The following is an 18,616-nucleotide window of genomic DNA, read 5'->3' as shown; positions in this document are numbered from 1 at the left end:
TTCATTAGGAAAACAGTGTGTCAATAATGCAAAATGATAGTTAAAGCAGTTCATCATTGAATTCAGTGATGTCATCTCTGTAGAGCTGTAGTCAAGTCCAGCTTTGTCGAGTCCAAGTCAAGTCCAAGTCCAGGACTAGTCGAGACCGAGTCAAGACCGAGTCCAAAGAGGTTCGAGTCCAAGTCAAGTCCGAGTCCAAAAGTTTCGAGTCCAAGTCAAGACCGAGTCCAAATGAGAGAAAAAAGGGTCCTCTTCAAGGCTACATACTTAACTACTGATAATGTTTGTGTCCAGAAATTTTACATTATTATTTGTAATGATCAAAAAGCATGTGCAAAGTAACAACTCTGTAGGACAGGGGTCTCCAAACTAGATCCTGGATGGCCTTAACACACCTATCTGGAAGATTCTAGGTCTAGTAAGAGCTTGATTAGATGGTTCAAGTGTGTTTAATTAGGGTTGAGGGTAACAGGGGCGTTACAAATGCGCGCAGCAAGGCTAGAAGGGATGGCTCTACTTGGCATGCCTGCGCACATAAATACAGCAAAATTTTTGTCATACTGTACTAGTGCTTGCCTAGACTAGTCGAGCGCTGTCGGAAACAATCGACTACTCCAGCATGTATTAACAATAATGCATACAAAGTGTTTGCAAGTACGACGTGAATTTTAGAATTACAATATTGCGTGGAGCTGTTACTTTCTATGACCTTATCTATGTTGCATGTAAAAATAAAATATGTAATTTAATAATTAGGGTTGTGCCTGAAGCCGAATACATTTTTCGGAATGGCACGATAATGGATAATCGCTCACCAATCAAACAGTAGCGCTGCACGTCTCAGTCTCTAACACCAAATCAGTTCTTTCTCAAGAGTAGGCTAATAATCAGCTTAGATACGGATACATTTTCTACTTGTCCTACATGTTTGCATCTTTACCTTTTGCTGTTTTGCGCGGCACACACACATCTGTTTAGTGAAGTTCATTAACATTAAGACTCGCTCAAAGTGTTCTGCGTAATGAAAATGTGCACATTGAATGGATCCAGTCGTGTTTCAAATGATCACTAAACGTTTGTCATGACATCTCTCTGCTTGCATGATAAATATTATTTTAGAAATTAATAATTATTTTAGTTTAACACGACATACTTGTTCCGTGATAACTACGGAAAAAAAATGGGAGGAACAGGACTGTAAAATAAAGTGCTACCAAAAAATGCCATAACGTTCTTATCAAGTAACTACGATGTTGTATCCGAATGCAGATAGGAAAAATGTTGTGATTGTTACAGATACAAATACTGGCTGTTACATGAAAATTTTAATATGTATTGTCATAATTATAAAGTTTTTAAAATTTACATATGTAATTGTTGCATAAGGCTATACATTAATACACATTTATTGATAAAAAAACAAACAAAATGTGTTTTACAATAGCATGAACCACGAGTAGCCGAGTAACTCAAGCATATTTTATTTAAAAAATCGATTATTAGAAATCAACCATCTTGCAACCATCTATAATTGTCACACACCTGGACTCATTTTGTGTTTTTGCCCTTGTGACCCAGTTTCTGTCTTCCGTGTTTGGTTTGATTAGTTCCCAGGTGTTTCTATTCTATTCCTCATGTGTGTTAATGTCCCTGTTTATTTAGTGATTCCATCCACCTGTGTTTCCCTATTATCCTTTGTACTTAAACCTTTTCCTTTCAGTTGAGTTTCGTCGGGTCTACTCGCTCACTACTTGATACTCACGAGCTACTTACGTGTGTCTTCCTCTGTGATCCATGTTTGGATAACTCCTATGTTGGAAAATAAAACCTTATTTCGTTTATCCTCGGCTCCGTGTTCCTTCCGGCAGCGTAAACCGTGACAATAATGTACAACAATAATTGGTATTTCATTATTGTAAAGGGTACTTTTAAGGCTATCTAGGTGTAGACGTAAATAAAACACAATCTAACAGGTAGAAGATTAAATTAGAAACATCTAAACTTTTCAGGGCGCAGTAAGTGCACCGCTGGTCATGCACATCCTTTCCCGGAACAATACTGAAAGCTAAGATGGAGAAACAGATGATCATAGCTGTACAAGGATAGCCATTTTTTAAATGAATCTATTAGCAGAGGTACTACAAAGGATGGTTGCCCAGCAACAGCAGATGCCACTGGAGCGCACGCGCAGATTACAGAGTGCTTTGGAAATAAGGAGAGCGGCGCGCCTAGCGTTATCCACACGTTTTCAGTCGCGACATCATGCAAATGTGGTTTTGTTTTGAAGGAAAAATTTTATTTTATTTTTTTGCTGGACTCGGTCGAGACCAACTAGAAGACTTGGTGAGTCCAATGGCCAAGTCCAAGACAAGTCCGGGTGCAAATGCAACGAGTCCGAGACAAGTCCGAGATGACAGAAAAATGTCTCGAGTCCGGACTCGTACTACAGCCCTACATCTCTGTTCAGTAGTGTCTGTGCATTTATTTGCAATCAAGTCAATGATATCGCTGTAGATGAAGTGACCCCAACTAAGCAAGCCAGAGGCGACAGCGGCAAGGAACCGAAACTCCATCGGTGACAGAATGGAGAAAAAAACCTTACTGGATATGTACTGTATCCGGGTGACTGCAAAAACCCTCTGATCTGGATACAGACTGGATCTGGCAGCCTACTGTATTTACATTAGCATTTAAGTTATAAGGACAAAACCATTTTTAGAGAACGGTCCATCCGGTCTAGAAATGATTTACTCTGTGTAATGGCAATCAAATTGAGCTCAGCAGAATCGTATACAGCTCCTCTCTACACTGAGGTGTAATATTCCAATCGATAGATCTGCTATCCAACCCATATTTCTTACATGCCTACATTAAATATTTACACAGTACACCCAACTTAGTATGACACTGAGTAAAGAAAGCAGTGACATTGCTCAGCATAGCACTCACCTTGTAAAGAGGTAATGCTCGGCTCATCATTACCGCTCCATTCTGATCACAGATCACTGATTCTGTCCAACCTCTTTAACATCATGGAGCTGCTTGAAGAAGAGCTCGCATTGGACAATGTTCCGTGATCTGCGAGTCTTTTTTCCTCACATTTTGCTGATAAATGTAATGCTGATAGAATAATGAACAAGAATAACAGTATCATACTTTTTATAGAACAGTTCACCCGAGAATATCCAAGCAGTTGCTTTTCCAATATAATGAAAGTGAATCCAGCTGTCAAGCTCCAAATTGATGAATACACAATAGAAGTACAGTACCTTCAAACTGTAGTGGTACTTATAACTGTACCAAGTTCTCGAATGATCATATAACAGCAATAAGTAAGAAACAGGCCCAAAAATAACTTTATTCACTGAAAATATTTTCTTCTGCTTTTGCTTTCACATTAAGTGTGGAATGTCATGTCAATGACATTTGCAAAATAAGAATAAATGCTCAGGTTTATGAACTTATGGGGTATCAAGTGTGGTAGGCTACAACAATCTGACCTAACTAACTGTAAAAACCCTTTTGAACATCTAAATAATGTTGTTTTTGTCATTGATATGGAACACCCATATTGAAAAAAACAGCATATGATGGTCAAGGATGTTTTGAAGCATGGAGCTGTCTATAAACTGGTTGTGAGCTGGTTTTAGCTGGTCATGGGCTGGTAATAAGCTGGTCATAAGCTGGTTCTTAGTTGGTCATAAGTTGGTAATAAGCTGGCTGTGAGCTGGTTCTTAGTTGGTCATGAGCTGGGTGTAAGCTGATCGTGAGCTGGATGTGAGATATATCTTAGTTGGTCATGAGCTGGTTAGCTGGTTATGAGCTGGTTCTTAGTTGGTCATGAGCTGGTTGTAAGCTGATCATGAGCTGGTTCTAAGTTGGTAACTAGCTGGTTTAAGATGGTCATGAGCTGGTTGTGAGCTGATCATCAGCTGGTTCTTATTTGGTAATTAGCTGGTTTAAGATGGTCATGTGCTGATCCTAAGCAACTCCTGCTCAGAACCAGCTCATAATCAGCTCATGACCAACTAAGGACCAGCTTATAACCCGATCAAACCAGCTGTAATGCTTCAAAATATACCTATCCAGCATATGCTGTTTTTTTTTATCAACATGGACTGCTCAGATTTGTCTCAGGACTAATTGTCTTAGATGGCCAAGGTCAAGGTTAAGATGATGGATTGCGCCTATTTACCGCTTTTTTCCATTTATAACTGGGATAATAAGACCAGTTTTATGCTAATTAAACCACTAATACATCAGCTCTACCATATTATGTTTTGTGTCATTTTATAGTCTATACATTTTTTTTACATCAGTGTGGTGAGCTAAAGCTGTAAATGGCAAACCGGCATCAGGACCTTGAAGAAAATCAATGCTCCTGGTGCCTTCGCAGGATACCGGTGGTGGACAAACGGGGAGTCTGCTTGACTTTAAGCAGTACTGATGTCTCCCAACAGAGGTCAGCTCCTTTATTTGTCCATTCAAACCACAAACAAAAGAACACACTATCAGCGCTCTGATCTGTCAGTGTACACAGCATCTACGGTGGTGTTGTTATTGGGAATTGTGTGCTATCACAGAAGATTAGATGTGGCTCAAGCAGAATTACGCTGGATGAGGATCACCCTGATGATCGCCCTGGCGCCATCACCTGTGTTTACTATTTGCAAACCACAGCACATATAAAAGACCACCACTGTCTATTATATAAACCGTAAAGAGATTATTCGTCATGTAGAGGATCTGTCAGGGTCACATAACTCATGGATGCATGTAACATTAAAAATGATAATGAACCCATAAAAACGGCATAACAAACATTGTTTATCCTTCTGAGTACAAAAGATAAACATTTGAGCAAAGTAAACTGCAATACTGCCATCTGCTGGACTCCTTGAAATGTTCGTTTTTAGACTTTAGAAATTAATGTGTATTCTACTCAGACAAAAACACATATTTGAAGGTTTTATTCAGAGCGACGACTAAATATTTGCACTATGCATGACATATACATGTCTATATGTCATACATGTGTGTTTCCTTTGCTGCGGTGGACAGGACATCTCCAAAACTTCTTTTAATTCAGCATATAAACCCCTAAACCTAAATGTACTGATGAAATCGTCATCTTTACTACACTTTATTCTGGGGTCTAGAGGCATCTACCATTTGCTTTCCTCTTTTATAAACAGCAAGGTCTCTGTTAGTGCTCAATGCAGCCTGTCTGAATTCCCACGATGCACTAAATATACATGAGGAATTGCCTAGCCCTGTGTCTGTGCTTATTATAACTTGATTATTCATATCCGAGCCGTGTTAGATCCATATGACTAATAATTACTGATTCTGTTTAAATGAGCAACACTACACAAAAATAAAACCTGATGCATTTCCATTCATTTAAAATTCTTCGGCCTTTTCTTTTGTAAAACTTTCAAAACAAAAGTAAAAATTGAAAAGGAAGATAATAAGAAATATATATTAAGAATCTATATTTAAGGCTATAAATAGCACAAGAAATACAGTATTACCAAATTTGCATTATTGAAATTACATTAAAAGAAATACTTCAAACCTAATCCTAAAAGTGTCAAGTTCTCCAATAATTTTGTATATTTTCAGAATAAAATGTACAAAAGTTGTCACTGCAGTACCCTTTCAAAAAGTACACCTTTGTACCATATTTACCCCATATTAGTAACTTAAAGATACATAATAGTACTTTAAGAGTACATATTAGTACCTTGTGAAAGAGCACCGCCGAAGGGACAGCTTGTAATAGTGTAATAGTGTGCAAAAAGATGATGAAATCATATATCAGATAATCTTTTATGATTCAAGGTACATCACTTTGCATAGGTATAATATAATACTTTCCTACCCATATAACGCAAAAACAAATTATGTCCTAGATTTTTAAAGCTTACCAATGTTTCTTTAAACATACACAGCTAATTTTGATTTTAATAAAAACATCTGCATATGTTGATGCTGTGACAGCTTAAAATGCGACCCCTAGTTTCTCTGCAAAATGGAGTGAAGTAATACCATGCTTTGCAATTTCCCCTTTATTCAGCCTCAATATCAAACATGACATAATATTGCAATGATCGTATATGGTTTATAATCAGTAAGTCTTGGCCACGAGCTTTTAAAATGGTAAATGTTTAAAGATAGCATAATTATTAATAATGACTTTGACATTTGTTCTTTTATGAGTGGAAATCCCCACAGTGTTTGGTTGCACATTATTTTAAGGTGTCCTTGTTACGGTGTAATTAAACATTTAAGTACTGAGTATTATTAATAAACTGCTGTATGGGTTAGGATTAGGTTTTGGCTTAGGGTTACTTGCATGTAATTATGCATAATTAATTGTCATTATAACAGTAAGTACATTTAACATTTGTAACAAGGACACCTTAAAATAACGTGTTACCCAGTGTTCTTATAGTTACTCTGCTTCAATAGTCCAATACAGTGTTTACCAAATCATTACACTGTTAATGAATACATTTTATTAAGGACTCATTTGCAACAGACTGAAATGCTTTTGTTCGTCACATTCTTTCCATTATTTCCTGAAGACAAACTACGAAGCTACCAAAGCGCCAATATTTCCTTTTGTTATCAAGACGCGTGCTGCTGGCGTGGTCACTGATATTAGGGAAACTCCGAGGGTTTATGTGAGCCTCGGCGCCATTAACTGCAGCTGTTGTACGTCTTCAGATCTGGATTCAAGCGTTTGGAGCAGCAGTCGAAAACATTCAGAAGCCACATGAAGCTGATCAACATCACAACGGCCAGATCTGAGGCTCACGAGCTCTTCTGCGCTGTGATTGGCTGTGCTGCATCAGTCACCATCCGGCCGTGGCGTCCTCTAATCAGAAGCGCAGAAGGAGGTGCTCTCGTGTGTTGCTGGGAGGCAATTGTTCATTTTGGGTTGTCACAGTGAAGTGGGTTTGTTGTTTTTGTTTGTGCATTTTTTTTTGTGATATTTTGGAAATCGATGATGCAAAATGTGAGTGTCATGTAAATGCAAATTGGATAGAACAAATTAGCAAATATACATATTCAATCTACGAAAACAAGTTTTAGTATCTTGGTGCTTATGAGGGTTTCAGTTAAAGCTCATTAGAATTTGTCCTTATTGATTACTTAAGATGACCCCCCCCCCCCCCACAGATTTTTTTTTTCTATTGCTCATAGATGATGGCATTTCAGCGTATTTCCAATTGTCTTAGTACAATACACACAAAGTATCACTACCAAAAATTAATGTGTCATCTATACAAATGTTTCTTTCACAGTAACTGCCTTTCATACAGCTCTTACCATCAGACTTCTCATATGCATGTCTTGTCATGCATATGAAAATGCATTTGTCTGTTATTTAGTCTAACTCCTCTCAGTGGTTAATCAGTGAATCATTTGGTGCATATATAGATATAGATTCAGCTGATATACTTTCTGTAACCCACCAAATTATTGTAACATCAATGAATGAATGAAGCCAGAGAATATCAGAATATCAACATGTAAAAAAGGAACACTGATTTTTACAGTGCCTGAAGGTCAAAGATAGACAGTGTAACTGTTCCAGGAGTGTCACATGATTTCTTGAAATACAGAAACTGTGTTTAGTTTGGTAGACTGATCAACTTAAACATTTTTAACTGCTTCCCATGTTTTGTTTGATGTCAAAGTTCCTGTGTCCAAACCATAGACTGTAAAAAAATATGGACGTAGTGTCCGTGACGTCATTAACTGTAGTTTAATTGCACATTTCTTATAAATTTTTCATTCAACAGATTACGGTAACCTTTACTTTTGATTAAATTACGTAATTTTGTTACATGTAACACTCCCAAACAATGTTTTTTACTGTGTCGATATGCGTTTGATAAGGATTAAGCCATTTTAGTGTATTAGTACGCAGTCGCCAGGGGTTGTAGGTGGTTGCTAGGGTGCAGCAATATTCGCTAAGGGTTTCTGTGTGGTTTTGGCACAGTGTGGTTACTAGTTTTCCGAGTGCATGACCAATCATTGCTATGGTGTTCTGGACAGATGCTAGATGGCTGGGTTACACTTTATTTTAAGGTGTCCCTTGTTAGTCTAATTATACATTTATTTACTGAGTAGTGTACTTACTATATGGTTAGGGTTACTTGCATGTAATCATGCATAATTATTTGTTATTATAATAGTAAGTACATATAATTTACCAGGACACCTTAAAATAAAAAGTCACGGATGGTTGTTTACCGGCTCATATAGCCTCTAGACATGGCTCGGGACCCTCCTATAGTGCAAGTCTGTGGAACTGTTTTTGTTTAAATTCAGTTATTTAAACAAAAACAGTTCCACAGACTTGCGTCCTATTGCCATTTGCAGAAACTCCATCGCTCCCGATAAAAAATAACCAATCAGAGCTGCGGTCCGTAACTTTGTTTGTGTTCAAAATGTAGAAAAATTTATATAATAAGCGAGTACACCATGAATCCATTTTCCAAACCTTGTTTTTGGCTTGTCCTGAATCACTAGGGTGCACCTATAATAAGTGTTTATATTCGGACTATTTTAGATTGCTTCGGGGGTACCACAGCGGAGTAACCCAGTACCGTTTCGATTCTTCATAGACATAAACAGAGAGAAGTAGTTCCGGCTACGATGTTCTTCCGCAAGACGCAAGCAGTTCTGTTTATTAACCGCTGGAGCGTCAAAAGTTACCAACTCCAGCTTTAACTGTAATACAATTGACACAGTATATTTTCAAGAAGCACAAAAAGTGAGGCAAGTCTTACAACTGATGAACTTCCATCAATCAACTTTAATAGATCATAAGATGATGTAAAAACTACATTGGCATATGTAAGACAAACACTCTTCTATATGTACTATCCACTGGACAGTCCCCTTCAGAATGACAAAGAAAAACACAGTCCAAAGACATCTAGCTAAACACCTCCGTGTGAGTTATCTACTTCGCTTTGCTTCCTTCTCCGTTGCAAAAGGACACGTCACATATTGCAAGCTAAGTCAAAATGCATAATTAGCAAACGATAATAATAAAAAAAATGTCATTTTTTGTCTTCCCTCATTTGTTCATTGATAAAAGAATATAATTCGATTTTTGTTCAACGTAGTGTTGAGTGTAGTAAAATAGATCTGTATAAGCACTGCACAGTTTCTCCCGGAGAGGATATCTGGAACACGGGCGACAACGGGTGAACGGAAATCAGGGACGAGCCGCAATGGAGATGGAAGTGATATGAACAGAGCACAGATATACTTACGAAAAAAAGGAAACACAAGATAAATAAAAAACAATATTAAATAAATAAATCTATAATATTCATGGAAAGGGCTGATATTAACATCACATCCCACAGCCCTGCCTTATGCTGTCATTTTCTCTTTGTTTTCCAATAATAATAAATATTAATAATAATAATACATTATAAATTAAATTAAATAATAAAACATGTAAACATCTGTAGAGTAAGACTAATTTCCTTAAAAAAAAAAGCTATTTTAGAAATTGTTATTTACTTAATTTCCAGATATTATTTTCTGAAAAGTATTAAGTAAATCAGTGATGTTTACTATTTTATATATATATATATATATTTTTTTTTTTTTTTTACTGATCTCAATGCAGTACTTTCCAGGAACAGCTGTTATGAAACAATATATGATATGCATTAAGTTACATTCTGAATATGATAATACAGGACCTGAAAAAAAACAACACTTTATGACGTCTGTATAAATAATGCTTCATTTATATGTAAAACATACAACACATACTTATGGTTATAGCTTTTAAATATCTAACACAATATAAAAATGTCCTTGATTTCATTTTAATGTGTTGTACTGAGCATTAATAAGTATTAGAATATTATAAGTGGTCATATTAATTTATTTATTATAAAATAATTTGACAATAACAGTTTTTACAACATTTATTAATCTTGGTTTGCTTTAAATTTCTAACATAACGTAACGTAATAGGAAAACGTAATAGGAAAAAAAATCATATATAAAAATTCTTCATTTCAGATTATAATAGCATAAGATAAAGTTGAGTCTACAAATGAGTTTAATTCTGGATTAACATTAGGAACTAACATGAGCTAACAATAAACAATTATATATTTACAAAGATTAATAAATGCTGTAATAATACTGTTAATTGTAAGCTTTTTAAAGTTAATACAATAGCATATGTTAACATTTATAATGTTATATTAGATATACAGACTTCATAGAAGATGGTTACACAAAAAACAATTTACAAATGCTACCGAATGTAATTTGAGCCGGATATAAATTCAGTAGATATTTCTTTTAAACGGAAGAAAGAAAAAACTAACTTTACTCCAAATGTGGTTAAATACAAGTCTGTTAGCCCTTAAAGGTATACATATATAATGATGGTATTTCTTATTTAAAACTAATGTTTGTTTTTAAATGGAATAGACTTTGTTGGGAACGATGCTGTAGTTAACCATGTGCAACTTATTCCTTTTGCATTTTGTATTAACTCCATCAGGGAAGTGGCGTTTGTTTCTCGAACCACACAGGAAGACAAACCATTCAAATGAACATGCTGTACTTTCCCTCTAAAAAGTACCATTCAAATCATTTCCTATTTTACTCCATTTACTTGTTTAGATATGAATTCTTCACTTTTATTCATCAGGCAGTGTTCACTTCTAACATTAAAAAAATACGAATAAAAAGAATAATAATAATAATAATAATGCAACTTCTGATAATCCTGAAGTGATGTGAAAAAATACATAAAATAAAAACATAAAACACTTCAGAGAAAACTAAAACGGACAAGAGAGCAAAATGAGATGAAAACATGAAACAGTTAACGGTACAAAAACACTCAAGGGTTTTTGGCATATTTGATATATTTTAGTGGGGAGACAAAACATCGTTTTTGGATTCCGGGATCAGGCACTCGGAGAACTCAAATGGCCTTTTCGTTTGTGTTGTTGGGACAGCCGAAATAAAAGAAAAATCATATATGTACAAAGATCCCTCTCTCCAATACTTCTTTGAAATCATTAACAGGCATCAGGATGAAAATACTAAATTCTTCACTAAAAAGGCTAAATTCTGTTGTTATCTTAAATACTTTGTTCTTTTCTCTCTATTAATACTGAAAAATTATTACATGTTGTTTTTTTATGTTTGTATGCTCGCAGCTTCACACAAAATGAACAAAACAAAAACATTTCCCTGTCTCGCTTTAACCTGAATTATTATGGCAAACATTGTTCATCAAAAACTGAAAACGAACGTTTATTCCGATATATCAATGAATGTACAGTGCTCTCCCTTTCTTCAGCTATAACTACGCTGACCTTCTCAATAACTAAATGCGAACGATTATTCCCCCGATACGCACAGACACCAAACCCCAGTAAAAAAACACAAAGCATAAAAAGAAATGTTTCTACATTAACTATGCAGAATACTTATTTCATATATTTCCAACAGCATCGTAATCTATTAATAAATACATTAAGGCCAAGAAAAATAATACATTAAAAAACTGTGAATTAAAAAGAAAATTCTTGTGAGCACTGTGTGTTGCCGTAAAAAATACTTATGAATTGAGTGACACTCATAATTGCTTTTTAGTTTTTTTTTTCCTCAAACTTTCCCAATATTTTATGGTAAGACGTTACCAGGAGAAAATGCACGTCGGTTGGATATCACTGTCTGTGTCTCTTTACAAAGGCGTTCGGTGGTCTTGTAGAGAGCTGTTCTGCATGTTTGTACTGGTTAGTCGTTGCCTTGCGGCTGAAGCGTGGTTTTGTGCAGTACTGCGGAGGAGCCAGCTGTGGGCGCCATGGTGCTGGTGCTGCTGCCCGTGGCTTTGATCCACGGCAGCGAGAGCAGCGACGCTCCGGTGGTGGTGGTGGCCGTCATAGTTACTTGGATCATCTGGTCACGCTGGATGAGTCGGATCAGAGTCTTGAGACGCTCAAGGGACGTCTGAGTCTCCCGCTGCTGGCCCAAAAGACGCTCCTTCAGCTCAATGCATTTCTGTTGAACAGAGGTTTAAAAATGAATGACAGAGCAATGTCAGACACAGACGCAGTTTAAATGTGCTTCTATGTTCATCTTTTTTTCAGTTGACTGGTTTAAAAATTAATGAACCAGTTCTCAGGTTATGCATTAAAGGGTTAGTTCACCGAAAAATCTAAATTATGTCATTAATGACTCGCCCTCATGTTGTTCCAAACCCGTGAGACCCGTGAGACACCATTGAAAGGTGTCCAGAAAGGTAAGAAAAACATCATCAAAGTAGTCCATGTGACATCAGAGGGTCAGTTAGAATTTTTTGAAGCATCGAAAATACATTTTGGTCCAAAAATAGCAAAAACGACGACTTTATTCAGCATTGTTTTCTCTTCCGTGTCTGTGTGAGAGAGAGTTCAAATTAAAGCAGTCTGGAAATCCAGTTCGCAAACGAATCATTCAGTTCACCAAATCAAACTGAATCATTTTAAACGGTTCGTGTCTCCAATATGCATTAATCCACAAATGACTTAAGCTGTTAACTTGTTTAATGTGGCTGACTCTGACACTCCCTCTGAGTTAAAACAAACCAGTATCCCGGAGTAATTCATGTACTCAAACAGTACACTAACTGAACTGCTGTGAAGAGAGAACTGAAGATGAACTGAAGACGAGCCAAGCCGAAAATGTATTTTCGATGCTTCAAAAAATTCTAACCGACCCTCTGATGTCACATGGACTACGTTGATGATGTTTTTCTTACCTTTCTGGACATGGACAGTAGACCGTACACACAGCTTCAATGGAGGGACTGAGAGCTCTCGGACTAAATCTAAAATATCTTAAACTGTGTTCTGAAGATAAACGGAGGTCTTACTGGTTTGGATAATAATGTATATTAATAATAATATATTCCAAAAGCTGTAAAATATAAGGGTTGCAACGATAGCACTTTTTCAGAACCGATCTGATCCGATACCAAAAATTTGCAGTATCTGTCGATACCGATACAGATACCGATACCGATACCTGTGCAGGTTTTTTTAATTTTTTTAATTAATATAAAATTTTTGTACTTCTGTTTGTTGACCTCACTGTTACACTTTGGTGTGTTAAACACAACTTCATCTTAATGAAAATAACAAATGAAAAAATAAATAAACATAATTTATGACAAATATACTATTATAATCTAGGTAAGTGGCAGCAGCAAAAGATACTCAAAAAAATTTAACTTTATTTAGTTAACACGTGTAGGAGTAATTCTGGTAAAATTTTACAGTAGCTCTTTGTATTGTTGTAAAATACATTCATGAAAAAAGTAAATATTTATATATACAAATATATTATAAAATTGAAATAAATCTCACTGTAACGAAGGAAGCAACGTATGATAGATAGGACAGAACAAGAAAGATAGGGCTGCACGTTCTCAAGTTTTTCATTAACCGTTAACCGAGGCCCTTAGCGGTTAATACTCGGTAAACCATAGAGTGCCATAGTAACCATAACCATAGTAATTTCCGGACATTGGCCGAAAAAAAAAAAGGAATGTCCGACAAAATTTAATCTCTCCGGTCAAATTGTCCTATTAAAACTGCCTAATAATGCCGCCCATTAACACAATCTGAATTTGAGAATAAGCCTAAAATGTATAAGGCAAAAGGTAACAAGCAGACTCCGCGGCCGCCTCGCTAAGGCTATGACTATGACTATGTTTGACACGTACAATATTTGAAAAGCGATAATTATTTATTTATTTATTTAAATTACATTTATATCTGAATTTATGTCAACCTATAGACTTTCAAATATCAAAATGTCATGAATTAATATGTATTTTTGTACAAAATGACATATAAACATATTTTCCTATTATACTTTGCCTGGAAACGCTTCCAACAAGGCGTCGGTTCTATTTCTAGCATGCACGCGTCGAGCCGCGCCTGAGCCGCGCGTCTCACGCAGGCAGTCGGCAAGCTCTAACATGTTAACATGGGAGCCGAATTAAAAACAGACACGCCACGCAGCTGAGATGCTTTAGCTCATCGCCACGCATCCAGTGAGTCCTGACCGGCCTAATGATGCCCGGGTGTTGGCTGTTGAGATTACAACAACGAGGTTGTACTTGAAGTATATCTAAGCACTGTATTGCAATACTTGCATTTTGCCCCGTCACTCGTATTAGCCCGCTTCATACTTCTTCTTGTGGACATTACAAATGTCTGGGAGCGCTCTGGCGGTCTCTGGTGGTGCAAAAATGTATTACAACTAAATTCAATGCACGCCATTGACGTCACTTAACCGAGCAAAATGTTTCACTCGGTTACACAATTTTTAACGGTTAATCGGTTAACCGGTTAACCATGGACACCCCTAAAGAAAGACTATTAATAAATAATCTTCCATTGCGTAAAAGTCTTATAATACAAAGGCTCCATACAAAGCTACACAAAGTCATGATCACAGAGTCTCAGCATGCAGCGTTCTGCATAGAAAAGTTCAAAGCACAAAGGGAAGAGCTATAGTTGGAGGATGACAGACAGCCGCAGCAGAGAGAAGAGTTTACGTCAAATTGAATCTGTACCTTACAATGAACTATGGAACAGCTTCAGAATACTTGAATTATAGCACACAAAAACCTCATGGAGCTTTGTAATGTTTTTGTGCCTTTCGTGGAGCTTAACAACAACACAATAGTATATGCACAATATCGGATTTGGATCGGTCTTGTCTGACCGATACCAGATCTGGCAGAAAATCTTACAAAACCTAAACTTTATTATATAATTAAGAATCAACAGGAAATCAAGATTAAAATTAGGTAGTCTATATTTCAAACTTGCCCTATTAAGCACAGTTCCTTACCGAGAGAGAATCACAGAGTCTCTTGTCCTCTTCACTCAGATGTTCACACTCAAGTTTCAGCTCCGTGTTTCTCCTCATTAGCTTCCTGCGTTCCTCCTCTCTCACTGTACAAACATACACATCATCACCATCATCGTGATCTTCATCATCACTGAGAATCAAGTCCTGAGGAGTGCTAGTGCATTTAAATGTGTTTGACAGCTCACCTGTTTTATGTGTAACATACGACTGGATGAAGTTCTGTGGCCAAGACAAGTTTTCTTTGTTCAAAACCTTCAAACAAGAAAACAGAACAGAAAATGAGCTAACTCTGTTTGTCCTCTTTACATTAACAAATCCTAAAGACCTGTGCACTATAGCTCTGCCTTTTTAGTTTTTGTATGAATTAATAATTCACCAGAATAACAAACAACACTTTAAACTTAAAAAAAGCCATAATAATTATATTGTTAAATATATATATATATATATATATATATATATATATATATATTAAAACCTGTAGAACTTTATTGTAAAAAATAATGCTTAAAAATAAAAAGTAGTTCCATATATTTACGGAGCCCCTAAAGGGACATGGTGGTGGGAAAAAATTGGGGTGGGAGGAAAATATATGTTTTGCGTTTTCTTGCAAAACTTTTGCTTTCCTTCGAGAAACTTTGCATTCCCTCAAAAAACTTTTGCATTCTCTCACAAAGTTATTTACATTCCCTCACAAAACTTTTGCATTCTTTAGCAAATATATTTGGGTTCCCTCACAAAACTTTTGCGTTCTCTTGCAAAACCAGTTCGGACAAACACTTTCTATTTAATATACAGCTTGCAGTGGTTCATAAAATGCTTATCGCGGCTTAATGAAGTTGATAAAAAAAAGACCAAATATGCTATATTATGCATCAAAAATAAGTACCGTGTAAATGGAAGCAGTTGAGCTCAAAATATGAGCTGACATGCATAAGCGTTTTCTCCCCCATTGAAAAGCGCACTTAATGTGGCTTAATATAAAAATCTGTGATAAAGACCACATTTTATTAAAAATAGCATATACACTATGTAAAGAAAAGCAAAGTGCTACATTTTTTTGTCTGTGGTGGTGAAAACATGTGAAACGGCACGTTCCATTCTGTGCTAATCTGCTTTGGTACTCATTTTGTTCATTAGCCCACCTTAAATGTTTTCTATGCGTGAGATAAAGCTTAACAAGCAGCGTTTTAATGTTCATATTCTGGGCTATTCTGCTTTATTAATAGTAATATTATTAATGAGGTTATTAATATTAGCCTAATAATGATATCGATATTTATTATTATCGAATTTAGTCCTCCAAAGTCACTGTTTTAAAACATTAAGCCACATTAAGTGTTTTAGAATGTCCCAAAACCATCCCTTGAACTAAGCACTGACTTTATTTCTTTTATACTTGAGTTCAAAATAAAACGATATAAACCGCTCCACTGTGAACATACAGAGCTGTATGAACTACTGCATGCTGTAAAGTAAACAGGAAATGTTTGTTTGAAGTCAACTGGTTTTGCTAGAGAACAAACATTTTGCGAGGGACAACAAATAGCTTTGCAAGAGAACGCGAACGTTTTGTGAGAGAATGCAAATATCTTTGTGAGAGAATACAGTTATGGCCAAAGGTTTCGGCAGTGACATAAATGTTGTGTTTTGCAAAGTTTGCTGCTTCGGTTTTTGTAGATCATTTTTCCACATGTTTCTATGCTATACTGAAAAAGAATGATATGCATATCATACGTTTTAAAGGATTTTATAGACAAAAAATATAACGAGTCAATATTTAGAGTGTTGAACTTTGTTCTTCATAACCTCTGCAATTAGCTCTGGCAGGCTGGATATCAGCTTCTGGATGTTAGCTTCTCGCCTTTTGAGGAAGGACTACAGGTTCTCTAAAGGATTGAGATCTGGGGAGTTTCCTGGCCACGGATCCAAAATTTCAATGTAATGATCTTCGAGCCACTTCTTTATCACTCTTATACGGATTATCACCAAATTACCAATGGCTCATTGGAAGAAGTCGCTCTTGCAGGACGTTTTGTTACCATTCTTTATTCCTGGCAGTGTTTTGGGCAGAATTATGAGAGAGCCCACTGCCTTGGTTGGAAAGCGACCCCATACATGGATGGTCTCAGGATACTTTACTGTTGACGTAACAGTAGCGTTCACCTTTCCTTCTCCGAACAATCGATTTTACAGATGTCCCAAACAGTCTTCTGCTGTCCAATCCTTGAACTTCCTGTGCAATTTCAGTCGGTCCTTGATATTTTTCTTGGAGAGAAGTGGCTTCTTTGCTGCCCTTCTTGACACCAGGCAAGACACAAAATTTATGTCACTGCCAAAACTTTTGGCCATGTCTGTTTGTGTACTATCAGGGGTAAGGCAACTAAATGTAATAATGTTGACCCAATTACAGCTTTTAAATGTAGAAAATTTTAATATTTTTTTCTTCTAAAATGACTAACCATTTACAGTAAAGAACATAATTATTCCCAAATGCTTCTCCGAAATGATGTATTTGTAACAGAAGGTCATTTTTCTAAATATGACTTGGGCACTTTCATCAGAACTGTTAAATTTATGTTATCATTACAACATAAAAAGAGGACAACTATATATATATATATATTTTTTTTTTTTTTTTTTTTTTTTTTTTTTTTCAGTACAAATATCTAATTATTCGTAAAACAAGATCAATTTATTACTTTGGTAATTGCATTAGACAAAAAAAAAATTTGTATCCACGCAGATTATTACATTGTCCAGATGAAATGAAAAAAACAAAAAACTAATCAAATGTCCTACAGACATCCTTGTGCTGTTGGAGTTTTTATAATGTGTGTGTTCAGAGCAAAGAGGAACATACTTTCTTCTGGCACTTGGGGCACATCCATATGCCCCTGGTGGCAGTTTTTAGAGGTGGATGCAGGCAGTCGGGGTGGTAGGCGCGGGTACAAGTGTGACATGGATGAAGATCTCCTTCCTGTTTACACACTGCACAGTGATCATCATGCTGCAGCTCCTCCTGTATCACACACACACACATTTACAGAAACACCCCACACAACAGTCTGTCAGCAATGCTTCAGATACACTTTAAATATTATGTAACCCTTTTAACAAGAAAAAATTATCTGTAAAAGAAAGATTAGGTAACACTTTATTTTAAGGTATCCTTGTTACAAGTACTTACTATTATAATAACGGTTGCACTGTATTTTACAGTATGTGTACTAACATGTACTTATAGTGTACTTACAGTGTATTTATCTAAGAAAGTTCTGGTAATACAAGGTAGGGTTAGGTTTAGGGGTAGGTTCAGGGTTAGTACCTAGTTATTACATAGTTATTGTAATTACTATAATGAGTACATAGTATGTAAATGGGGAACAGGACTGTAAAATAAAGTGCTACCATACTGTAATTACATGTAAGTAACTTTAACACAAACCCTAATCCTCACACTAACCATACAAGTACATGCAGTTAATGAATATTACTCCGTACTTAAATGTATAATTACACTGTAACATGGACACCTTAAAATAAAGTGTGACCAAATGTTAAATAATTAACATTTTAAATATTCTGAGCCCCCTTTGAGATTTCTTTAAGAAGTAAATTATTTTCGAACACGTCACATTACTATTTCCATAGCAATGAATCAAATTGGGTCACA

General features: G+C 36.0%; 1 protein-coding gene across 4 annotated transcripts in view; it reads right to left on the bottom strand.

Annotated features, from left to right (window-relative positions):
• Positions 1–8,693: 8,693 nt before the first annotated feature.
• Positions 8,694–18,616, bottom strand: part of phf21b (PHD finger protein 21B) — a 54,131-nt gene continuing 44,208 nt past the window's right edge. For all 4 annotated transcript variants that reach the window (XM_026224227.1, XM_026224235.1, XM_026224243.1 and 1 more), the window contains exons 10-13: positions 17,804–17,962; positions 15,126–15,192; positions 14,920–15,023; positions 8,694–12,075 (exon numbers count right to left, since the gene is read on the bottom strand). In XM_026224227.1, coding sequence (XP_026080012.1) covers positions 11,812–12,075; positions 14,920–15,023; positions 15,126–15,192; positions 17,804–17,962 — 594 coding nt within the window. In that variant the 3' untranslated portion in view covers positions 8,694–11,811. The remainder of the gene's footprint in view (positions 12,076–14,919; positions 15,024–15,125; positions 15,193–17,803; positions 17,963–18,616) is intronic.

The sequence above is a fragment of the Carassius auratus genome, chromosome 4, assembly GCF_003368295.1.
Source record: "Carassius auratus strain Wakin chromosome 4, ASM336829v1, whole genome shotgun sequence".
NCBI lineage: Eukaryota > Metazoa > Chordata > Actinopteri > Cypriniformes > Cyprinidae > Carassius > Carassius auratus.
Note: the sequence above shows the minus strand (reverse complement) of the source record. Positions and strands in the feature narration are given on the sequence as shown.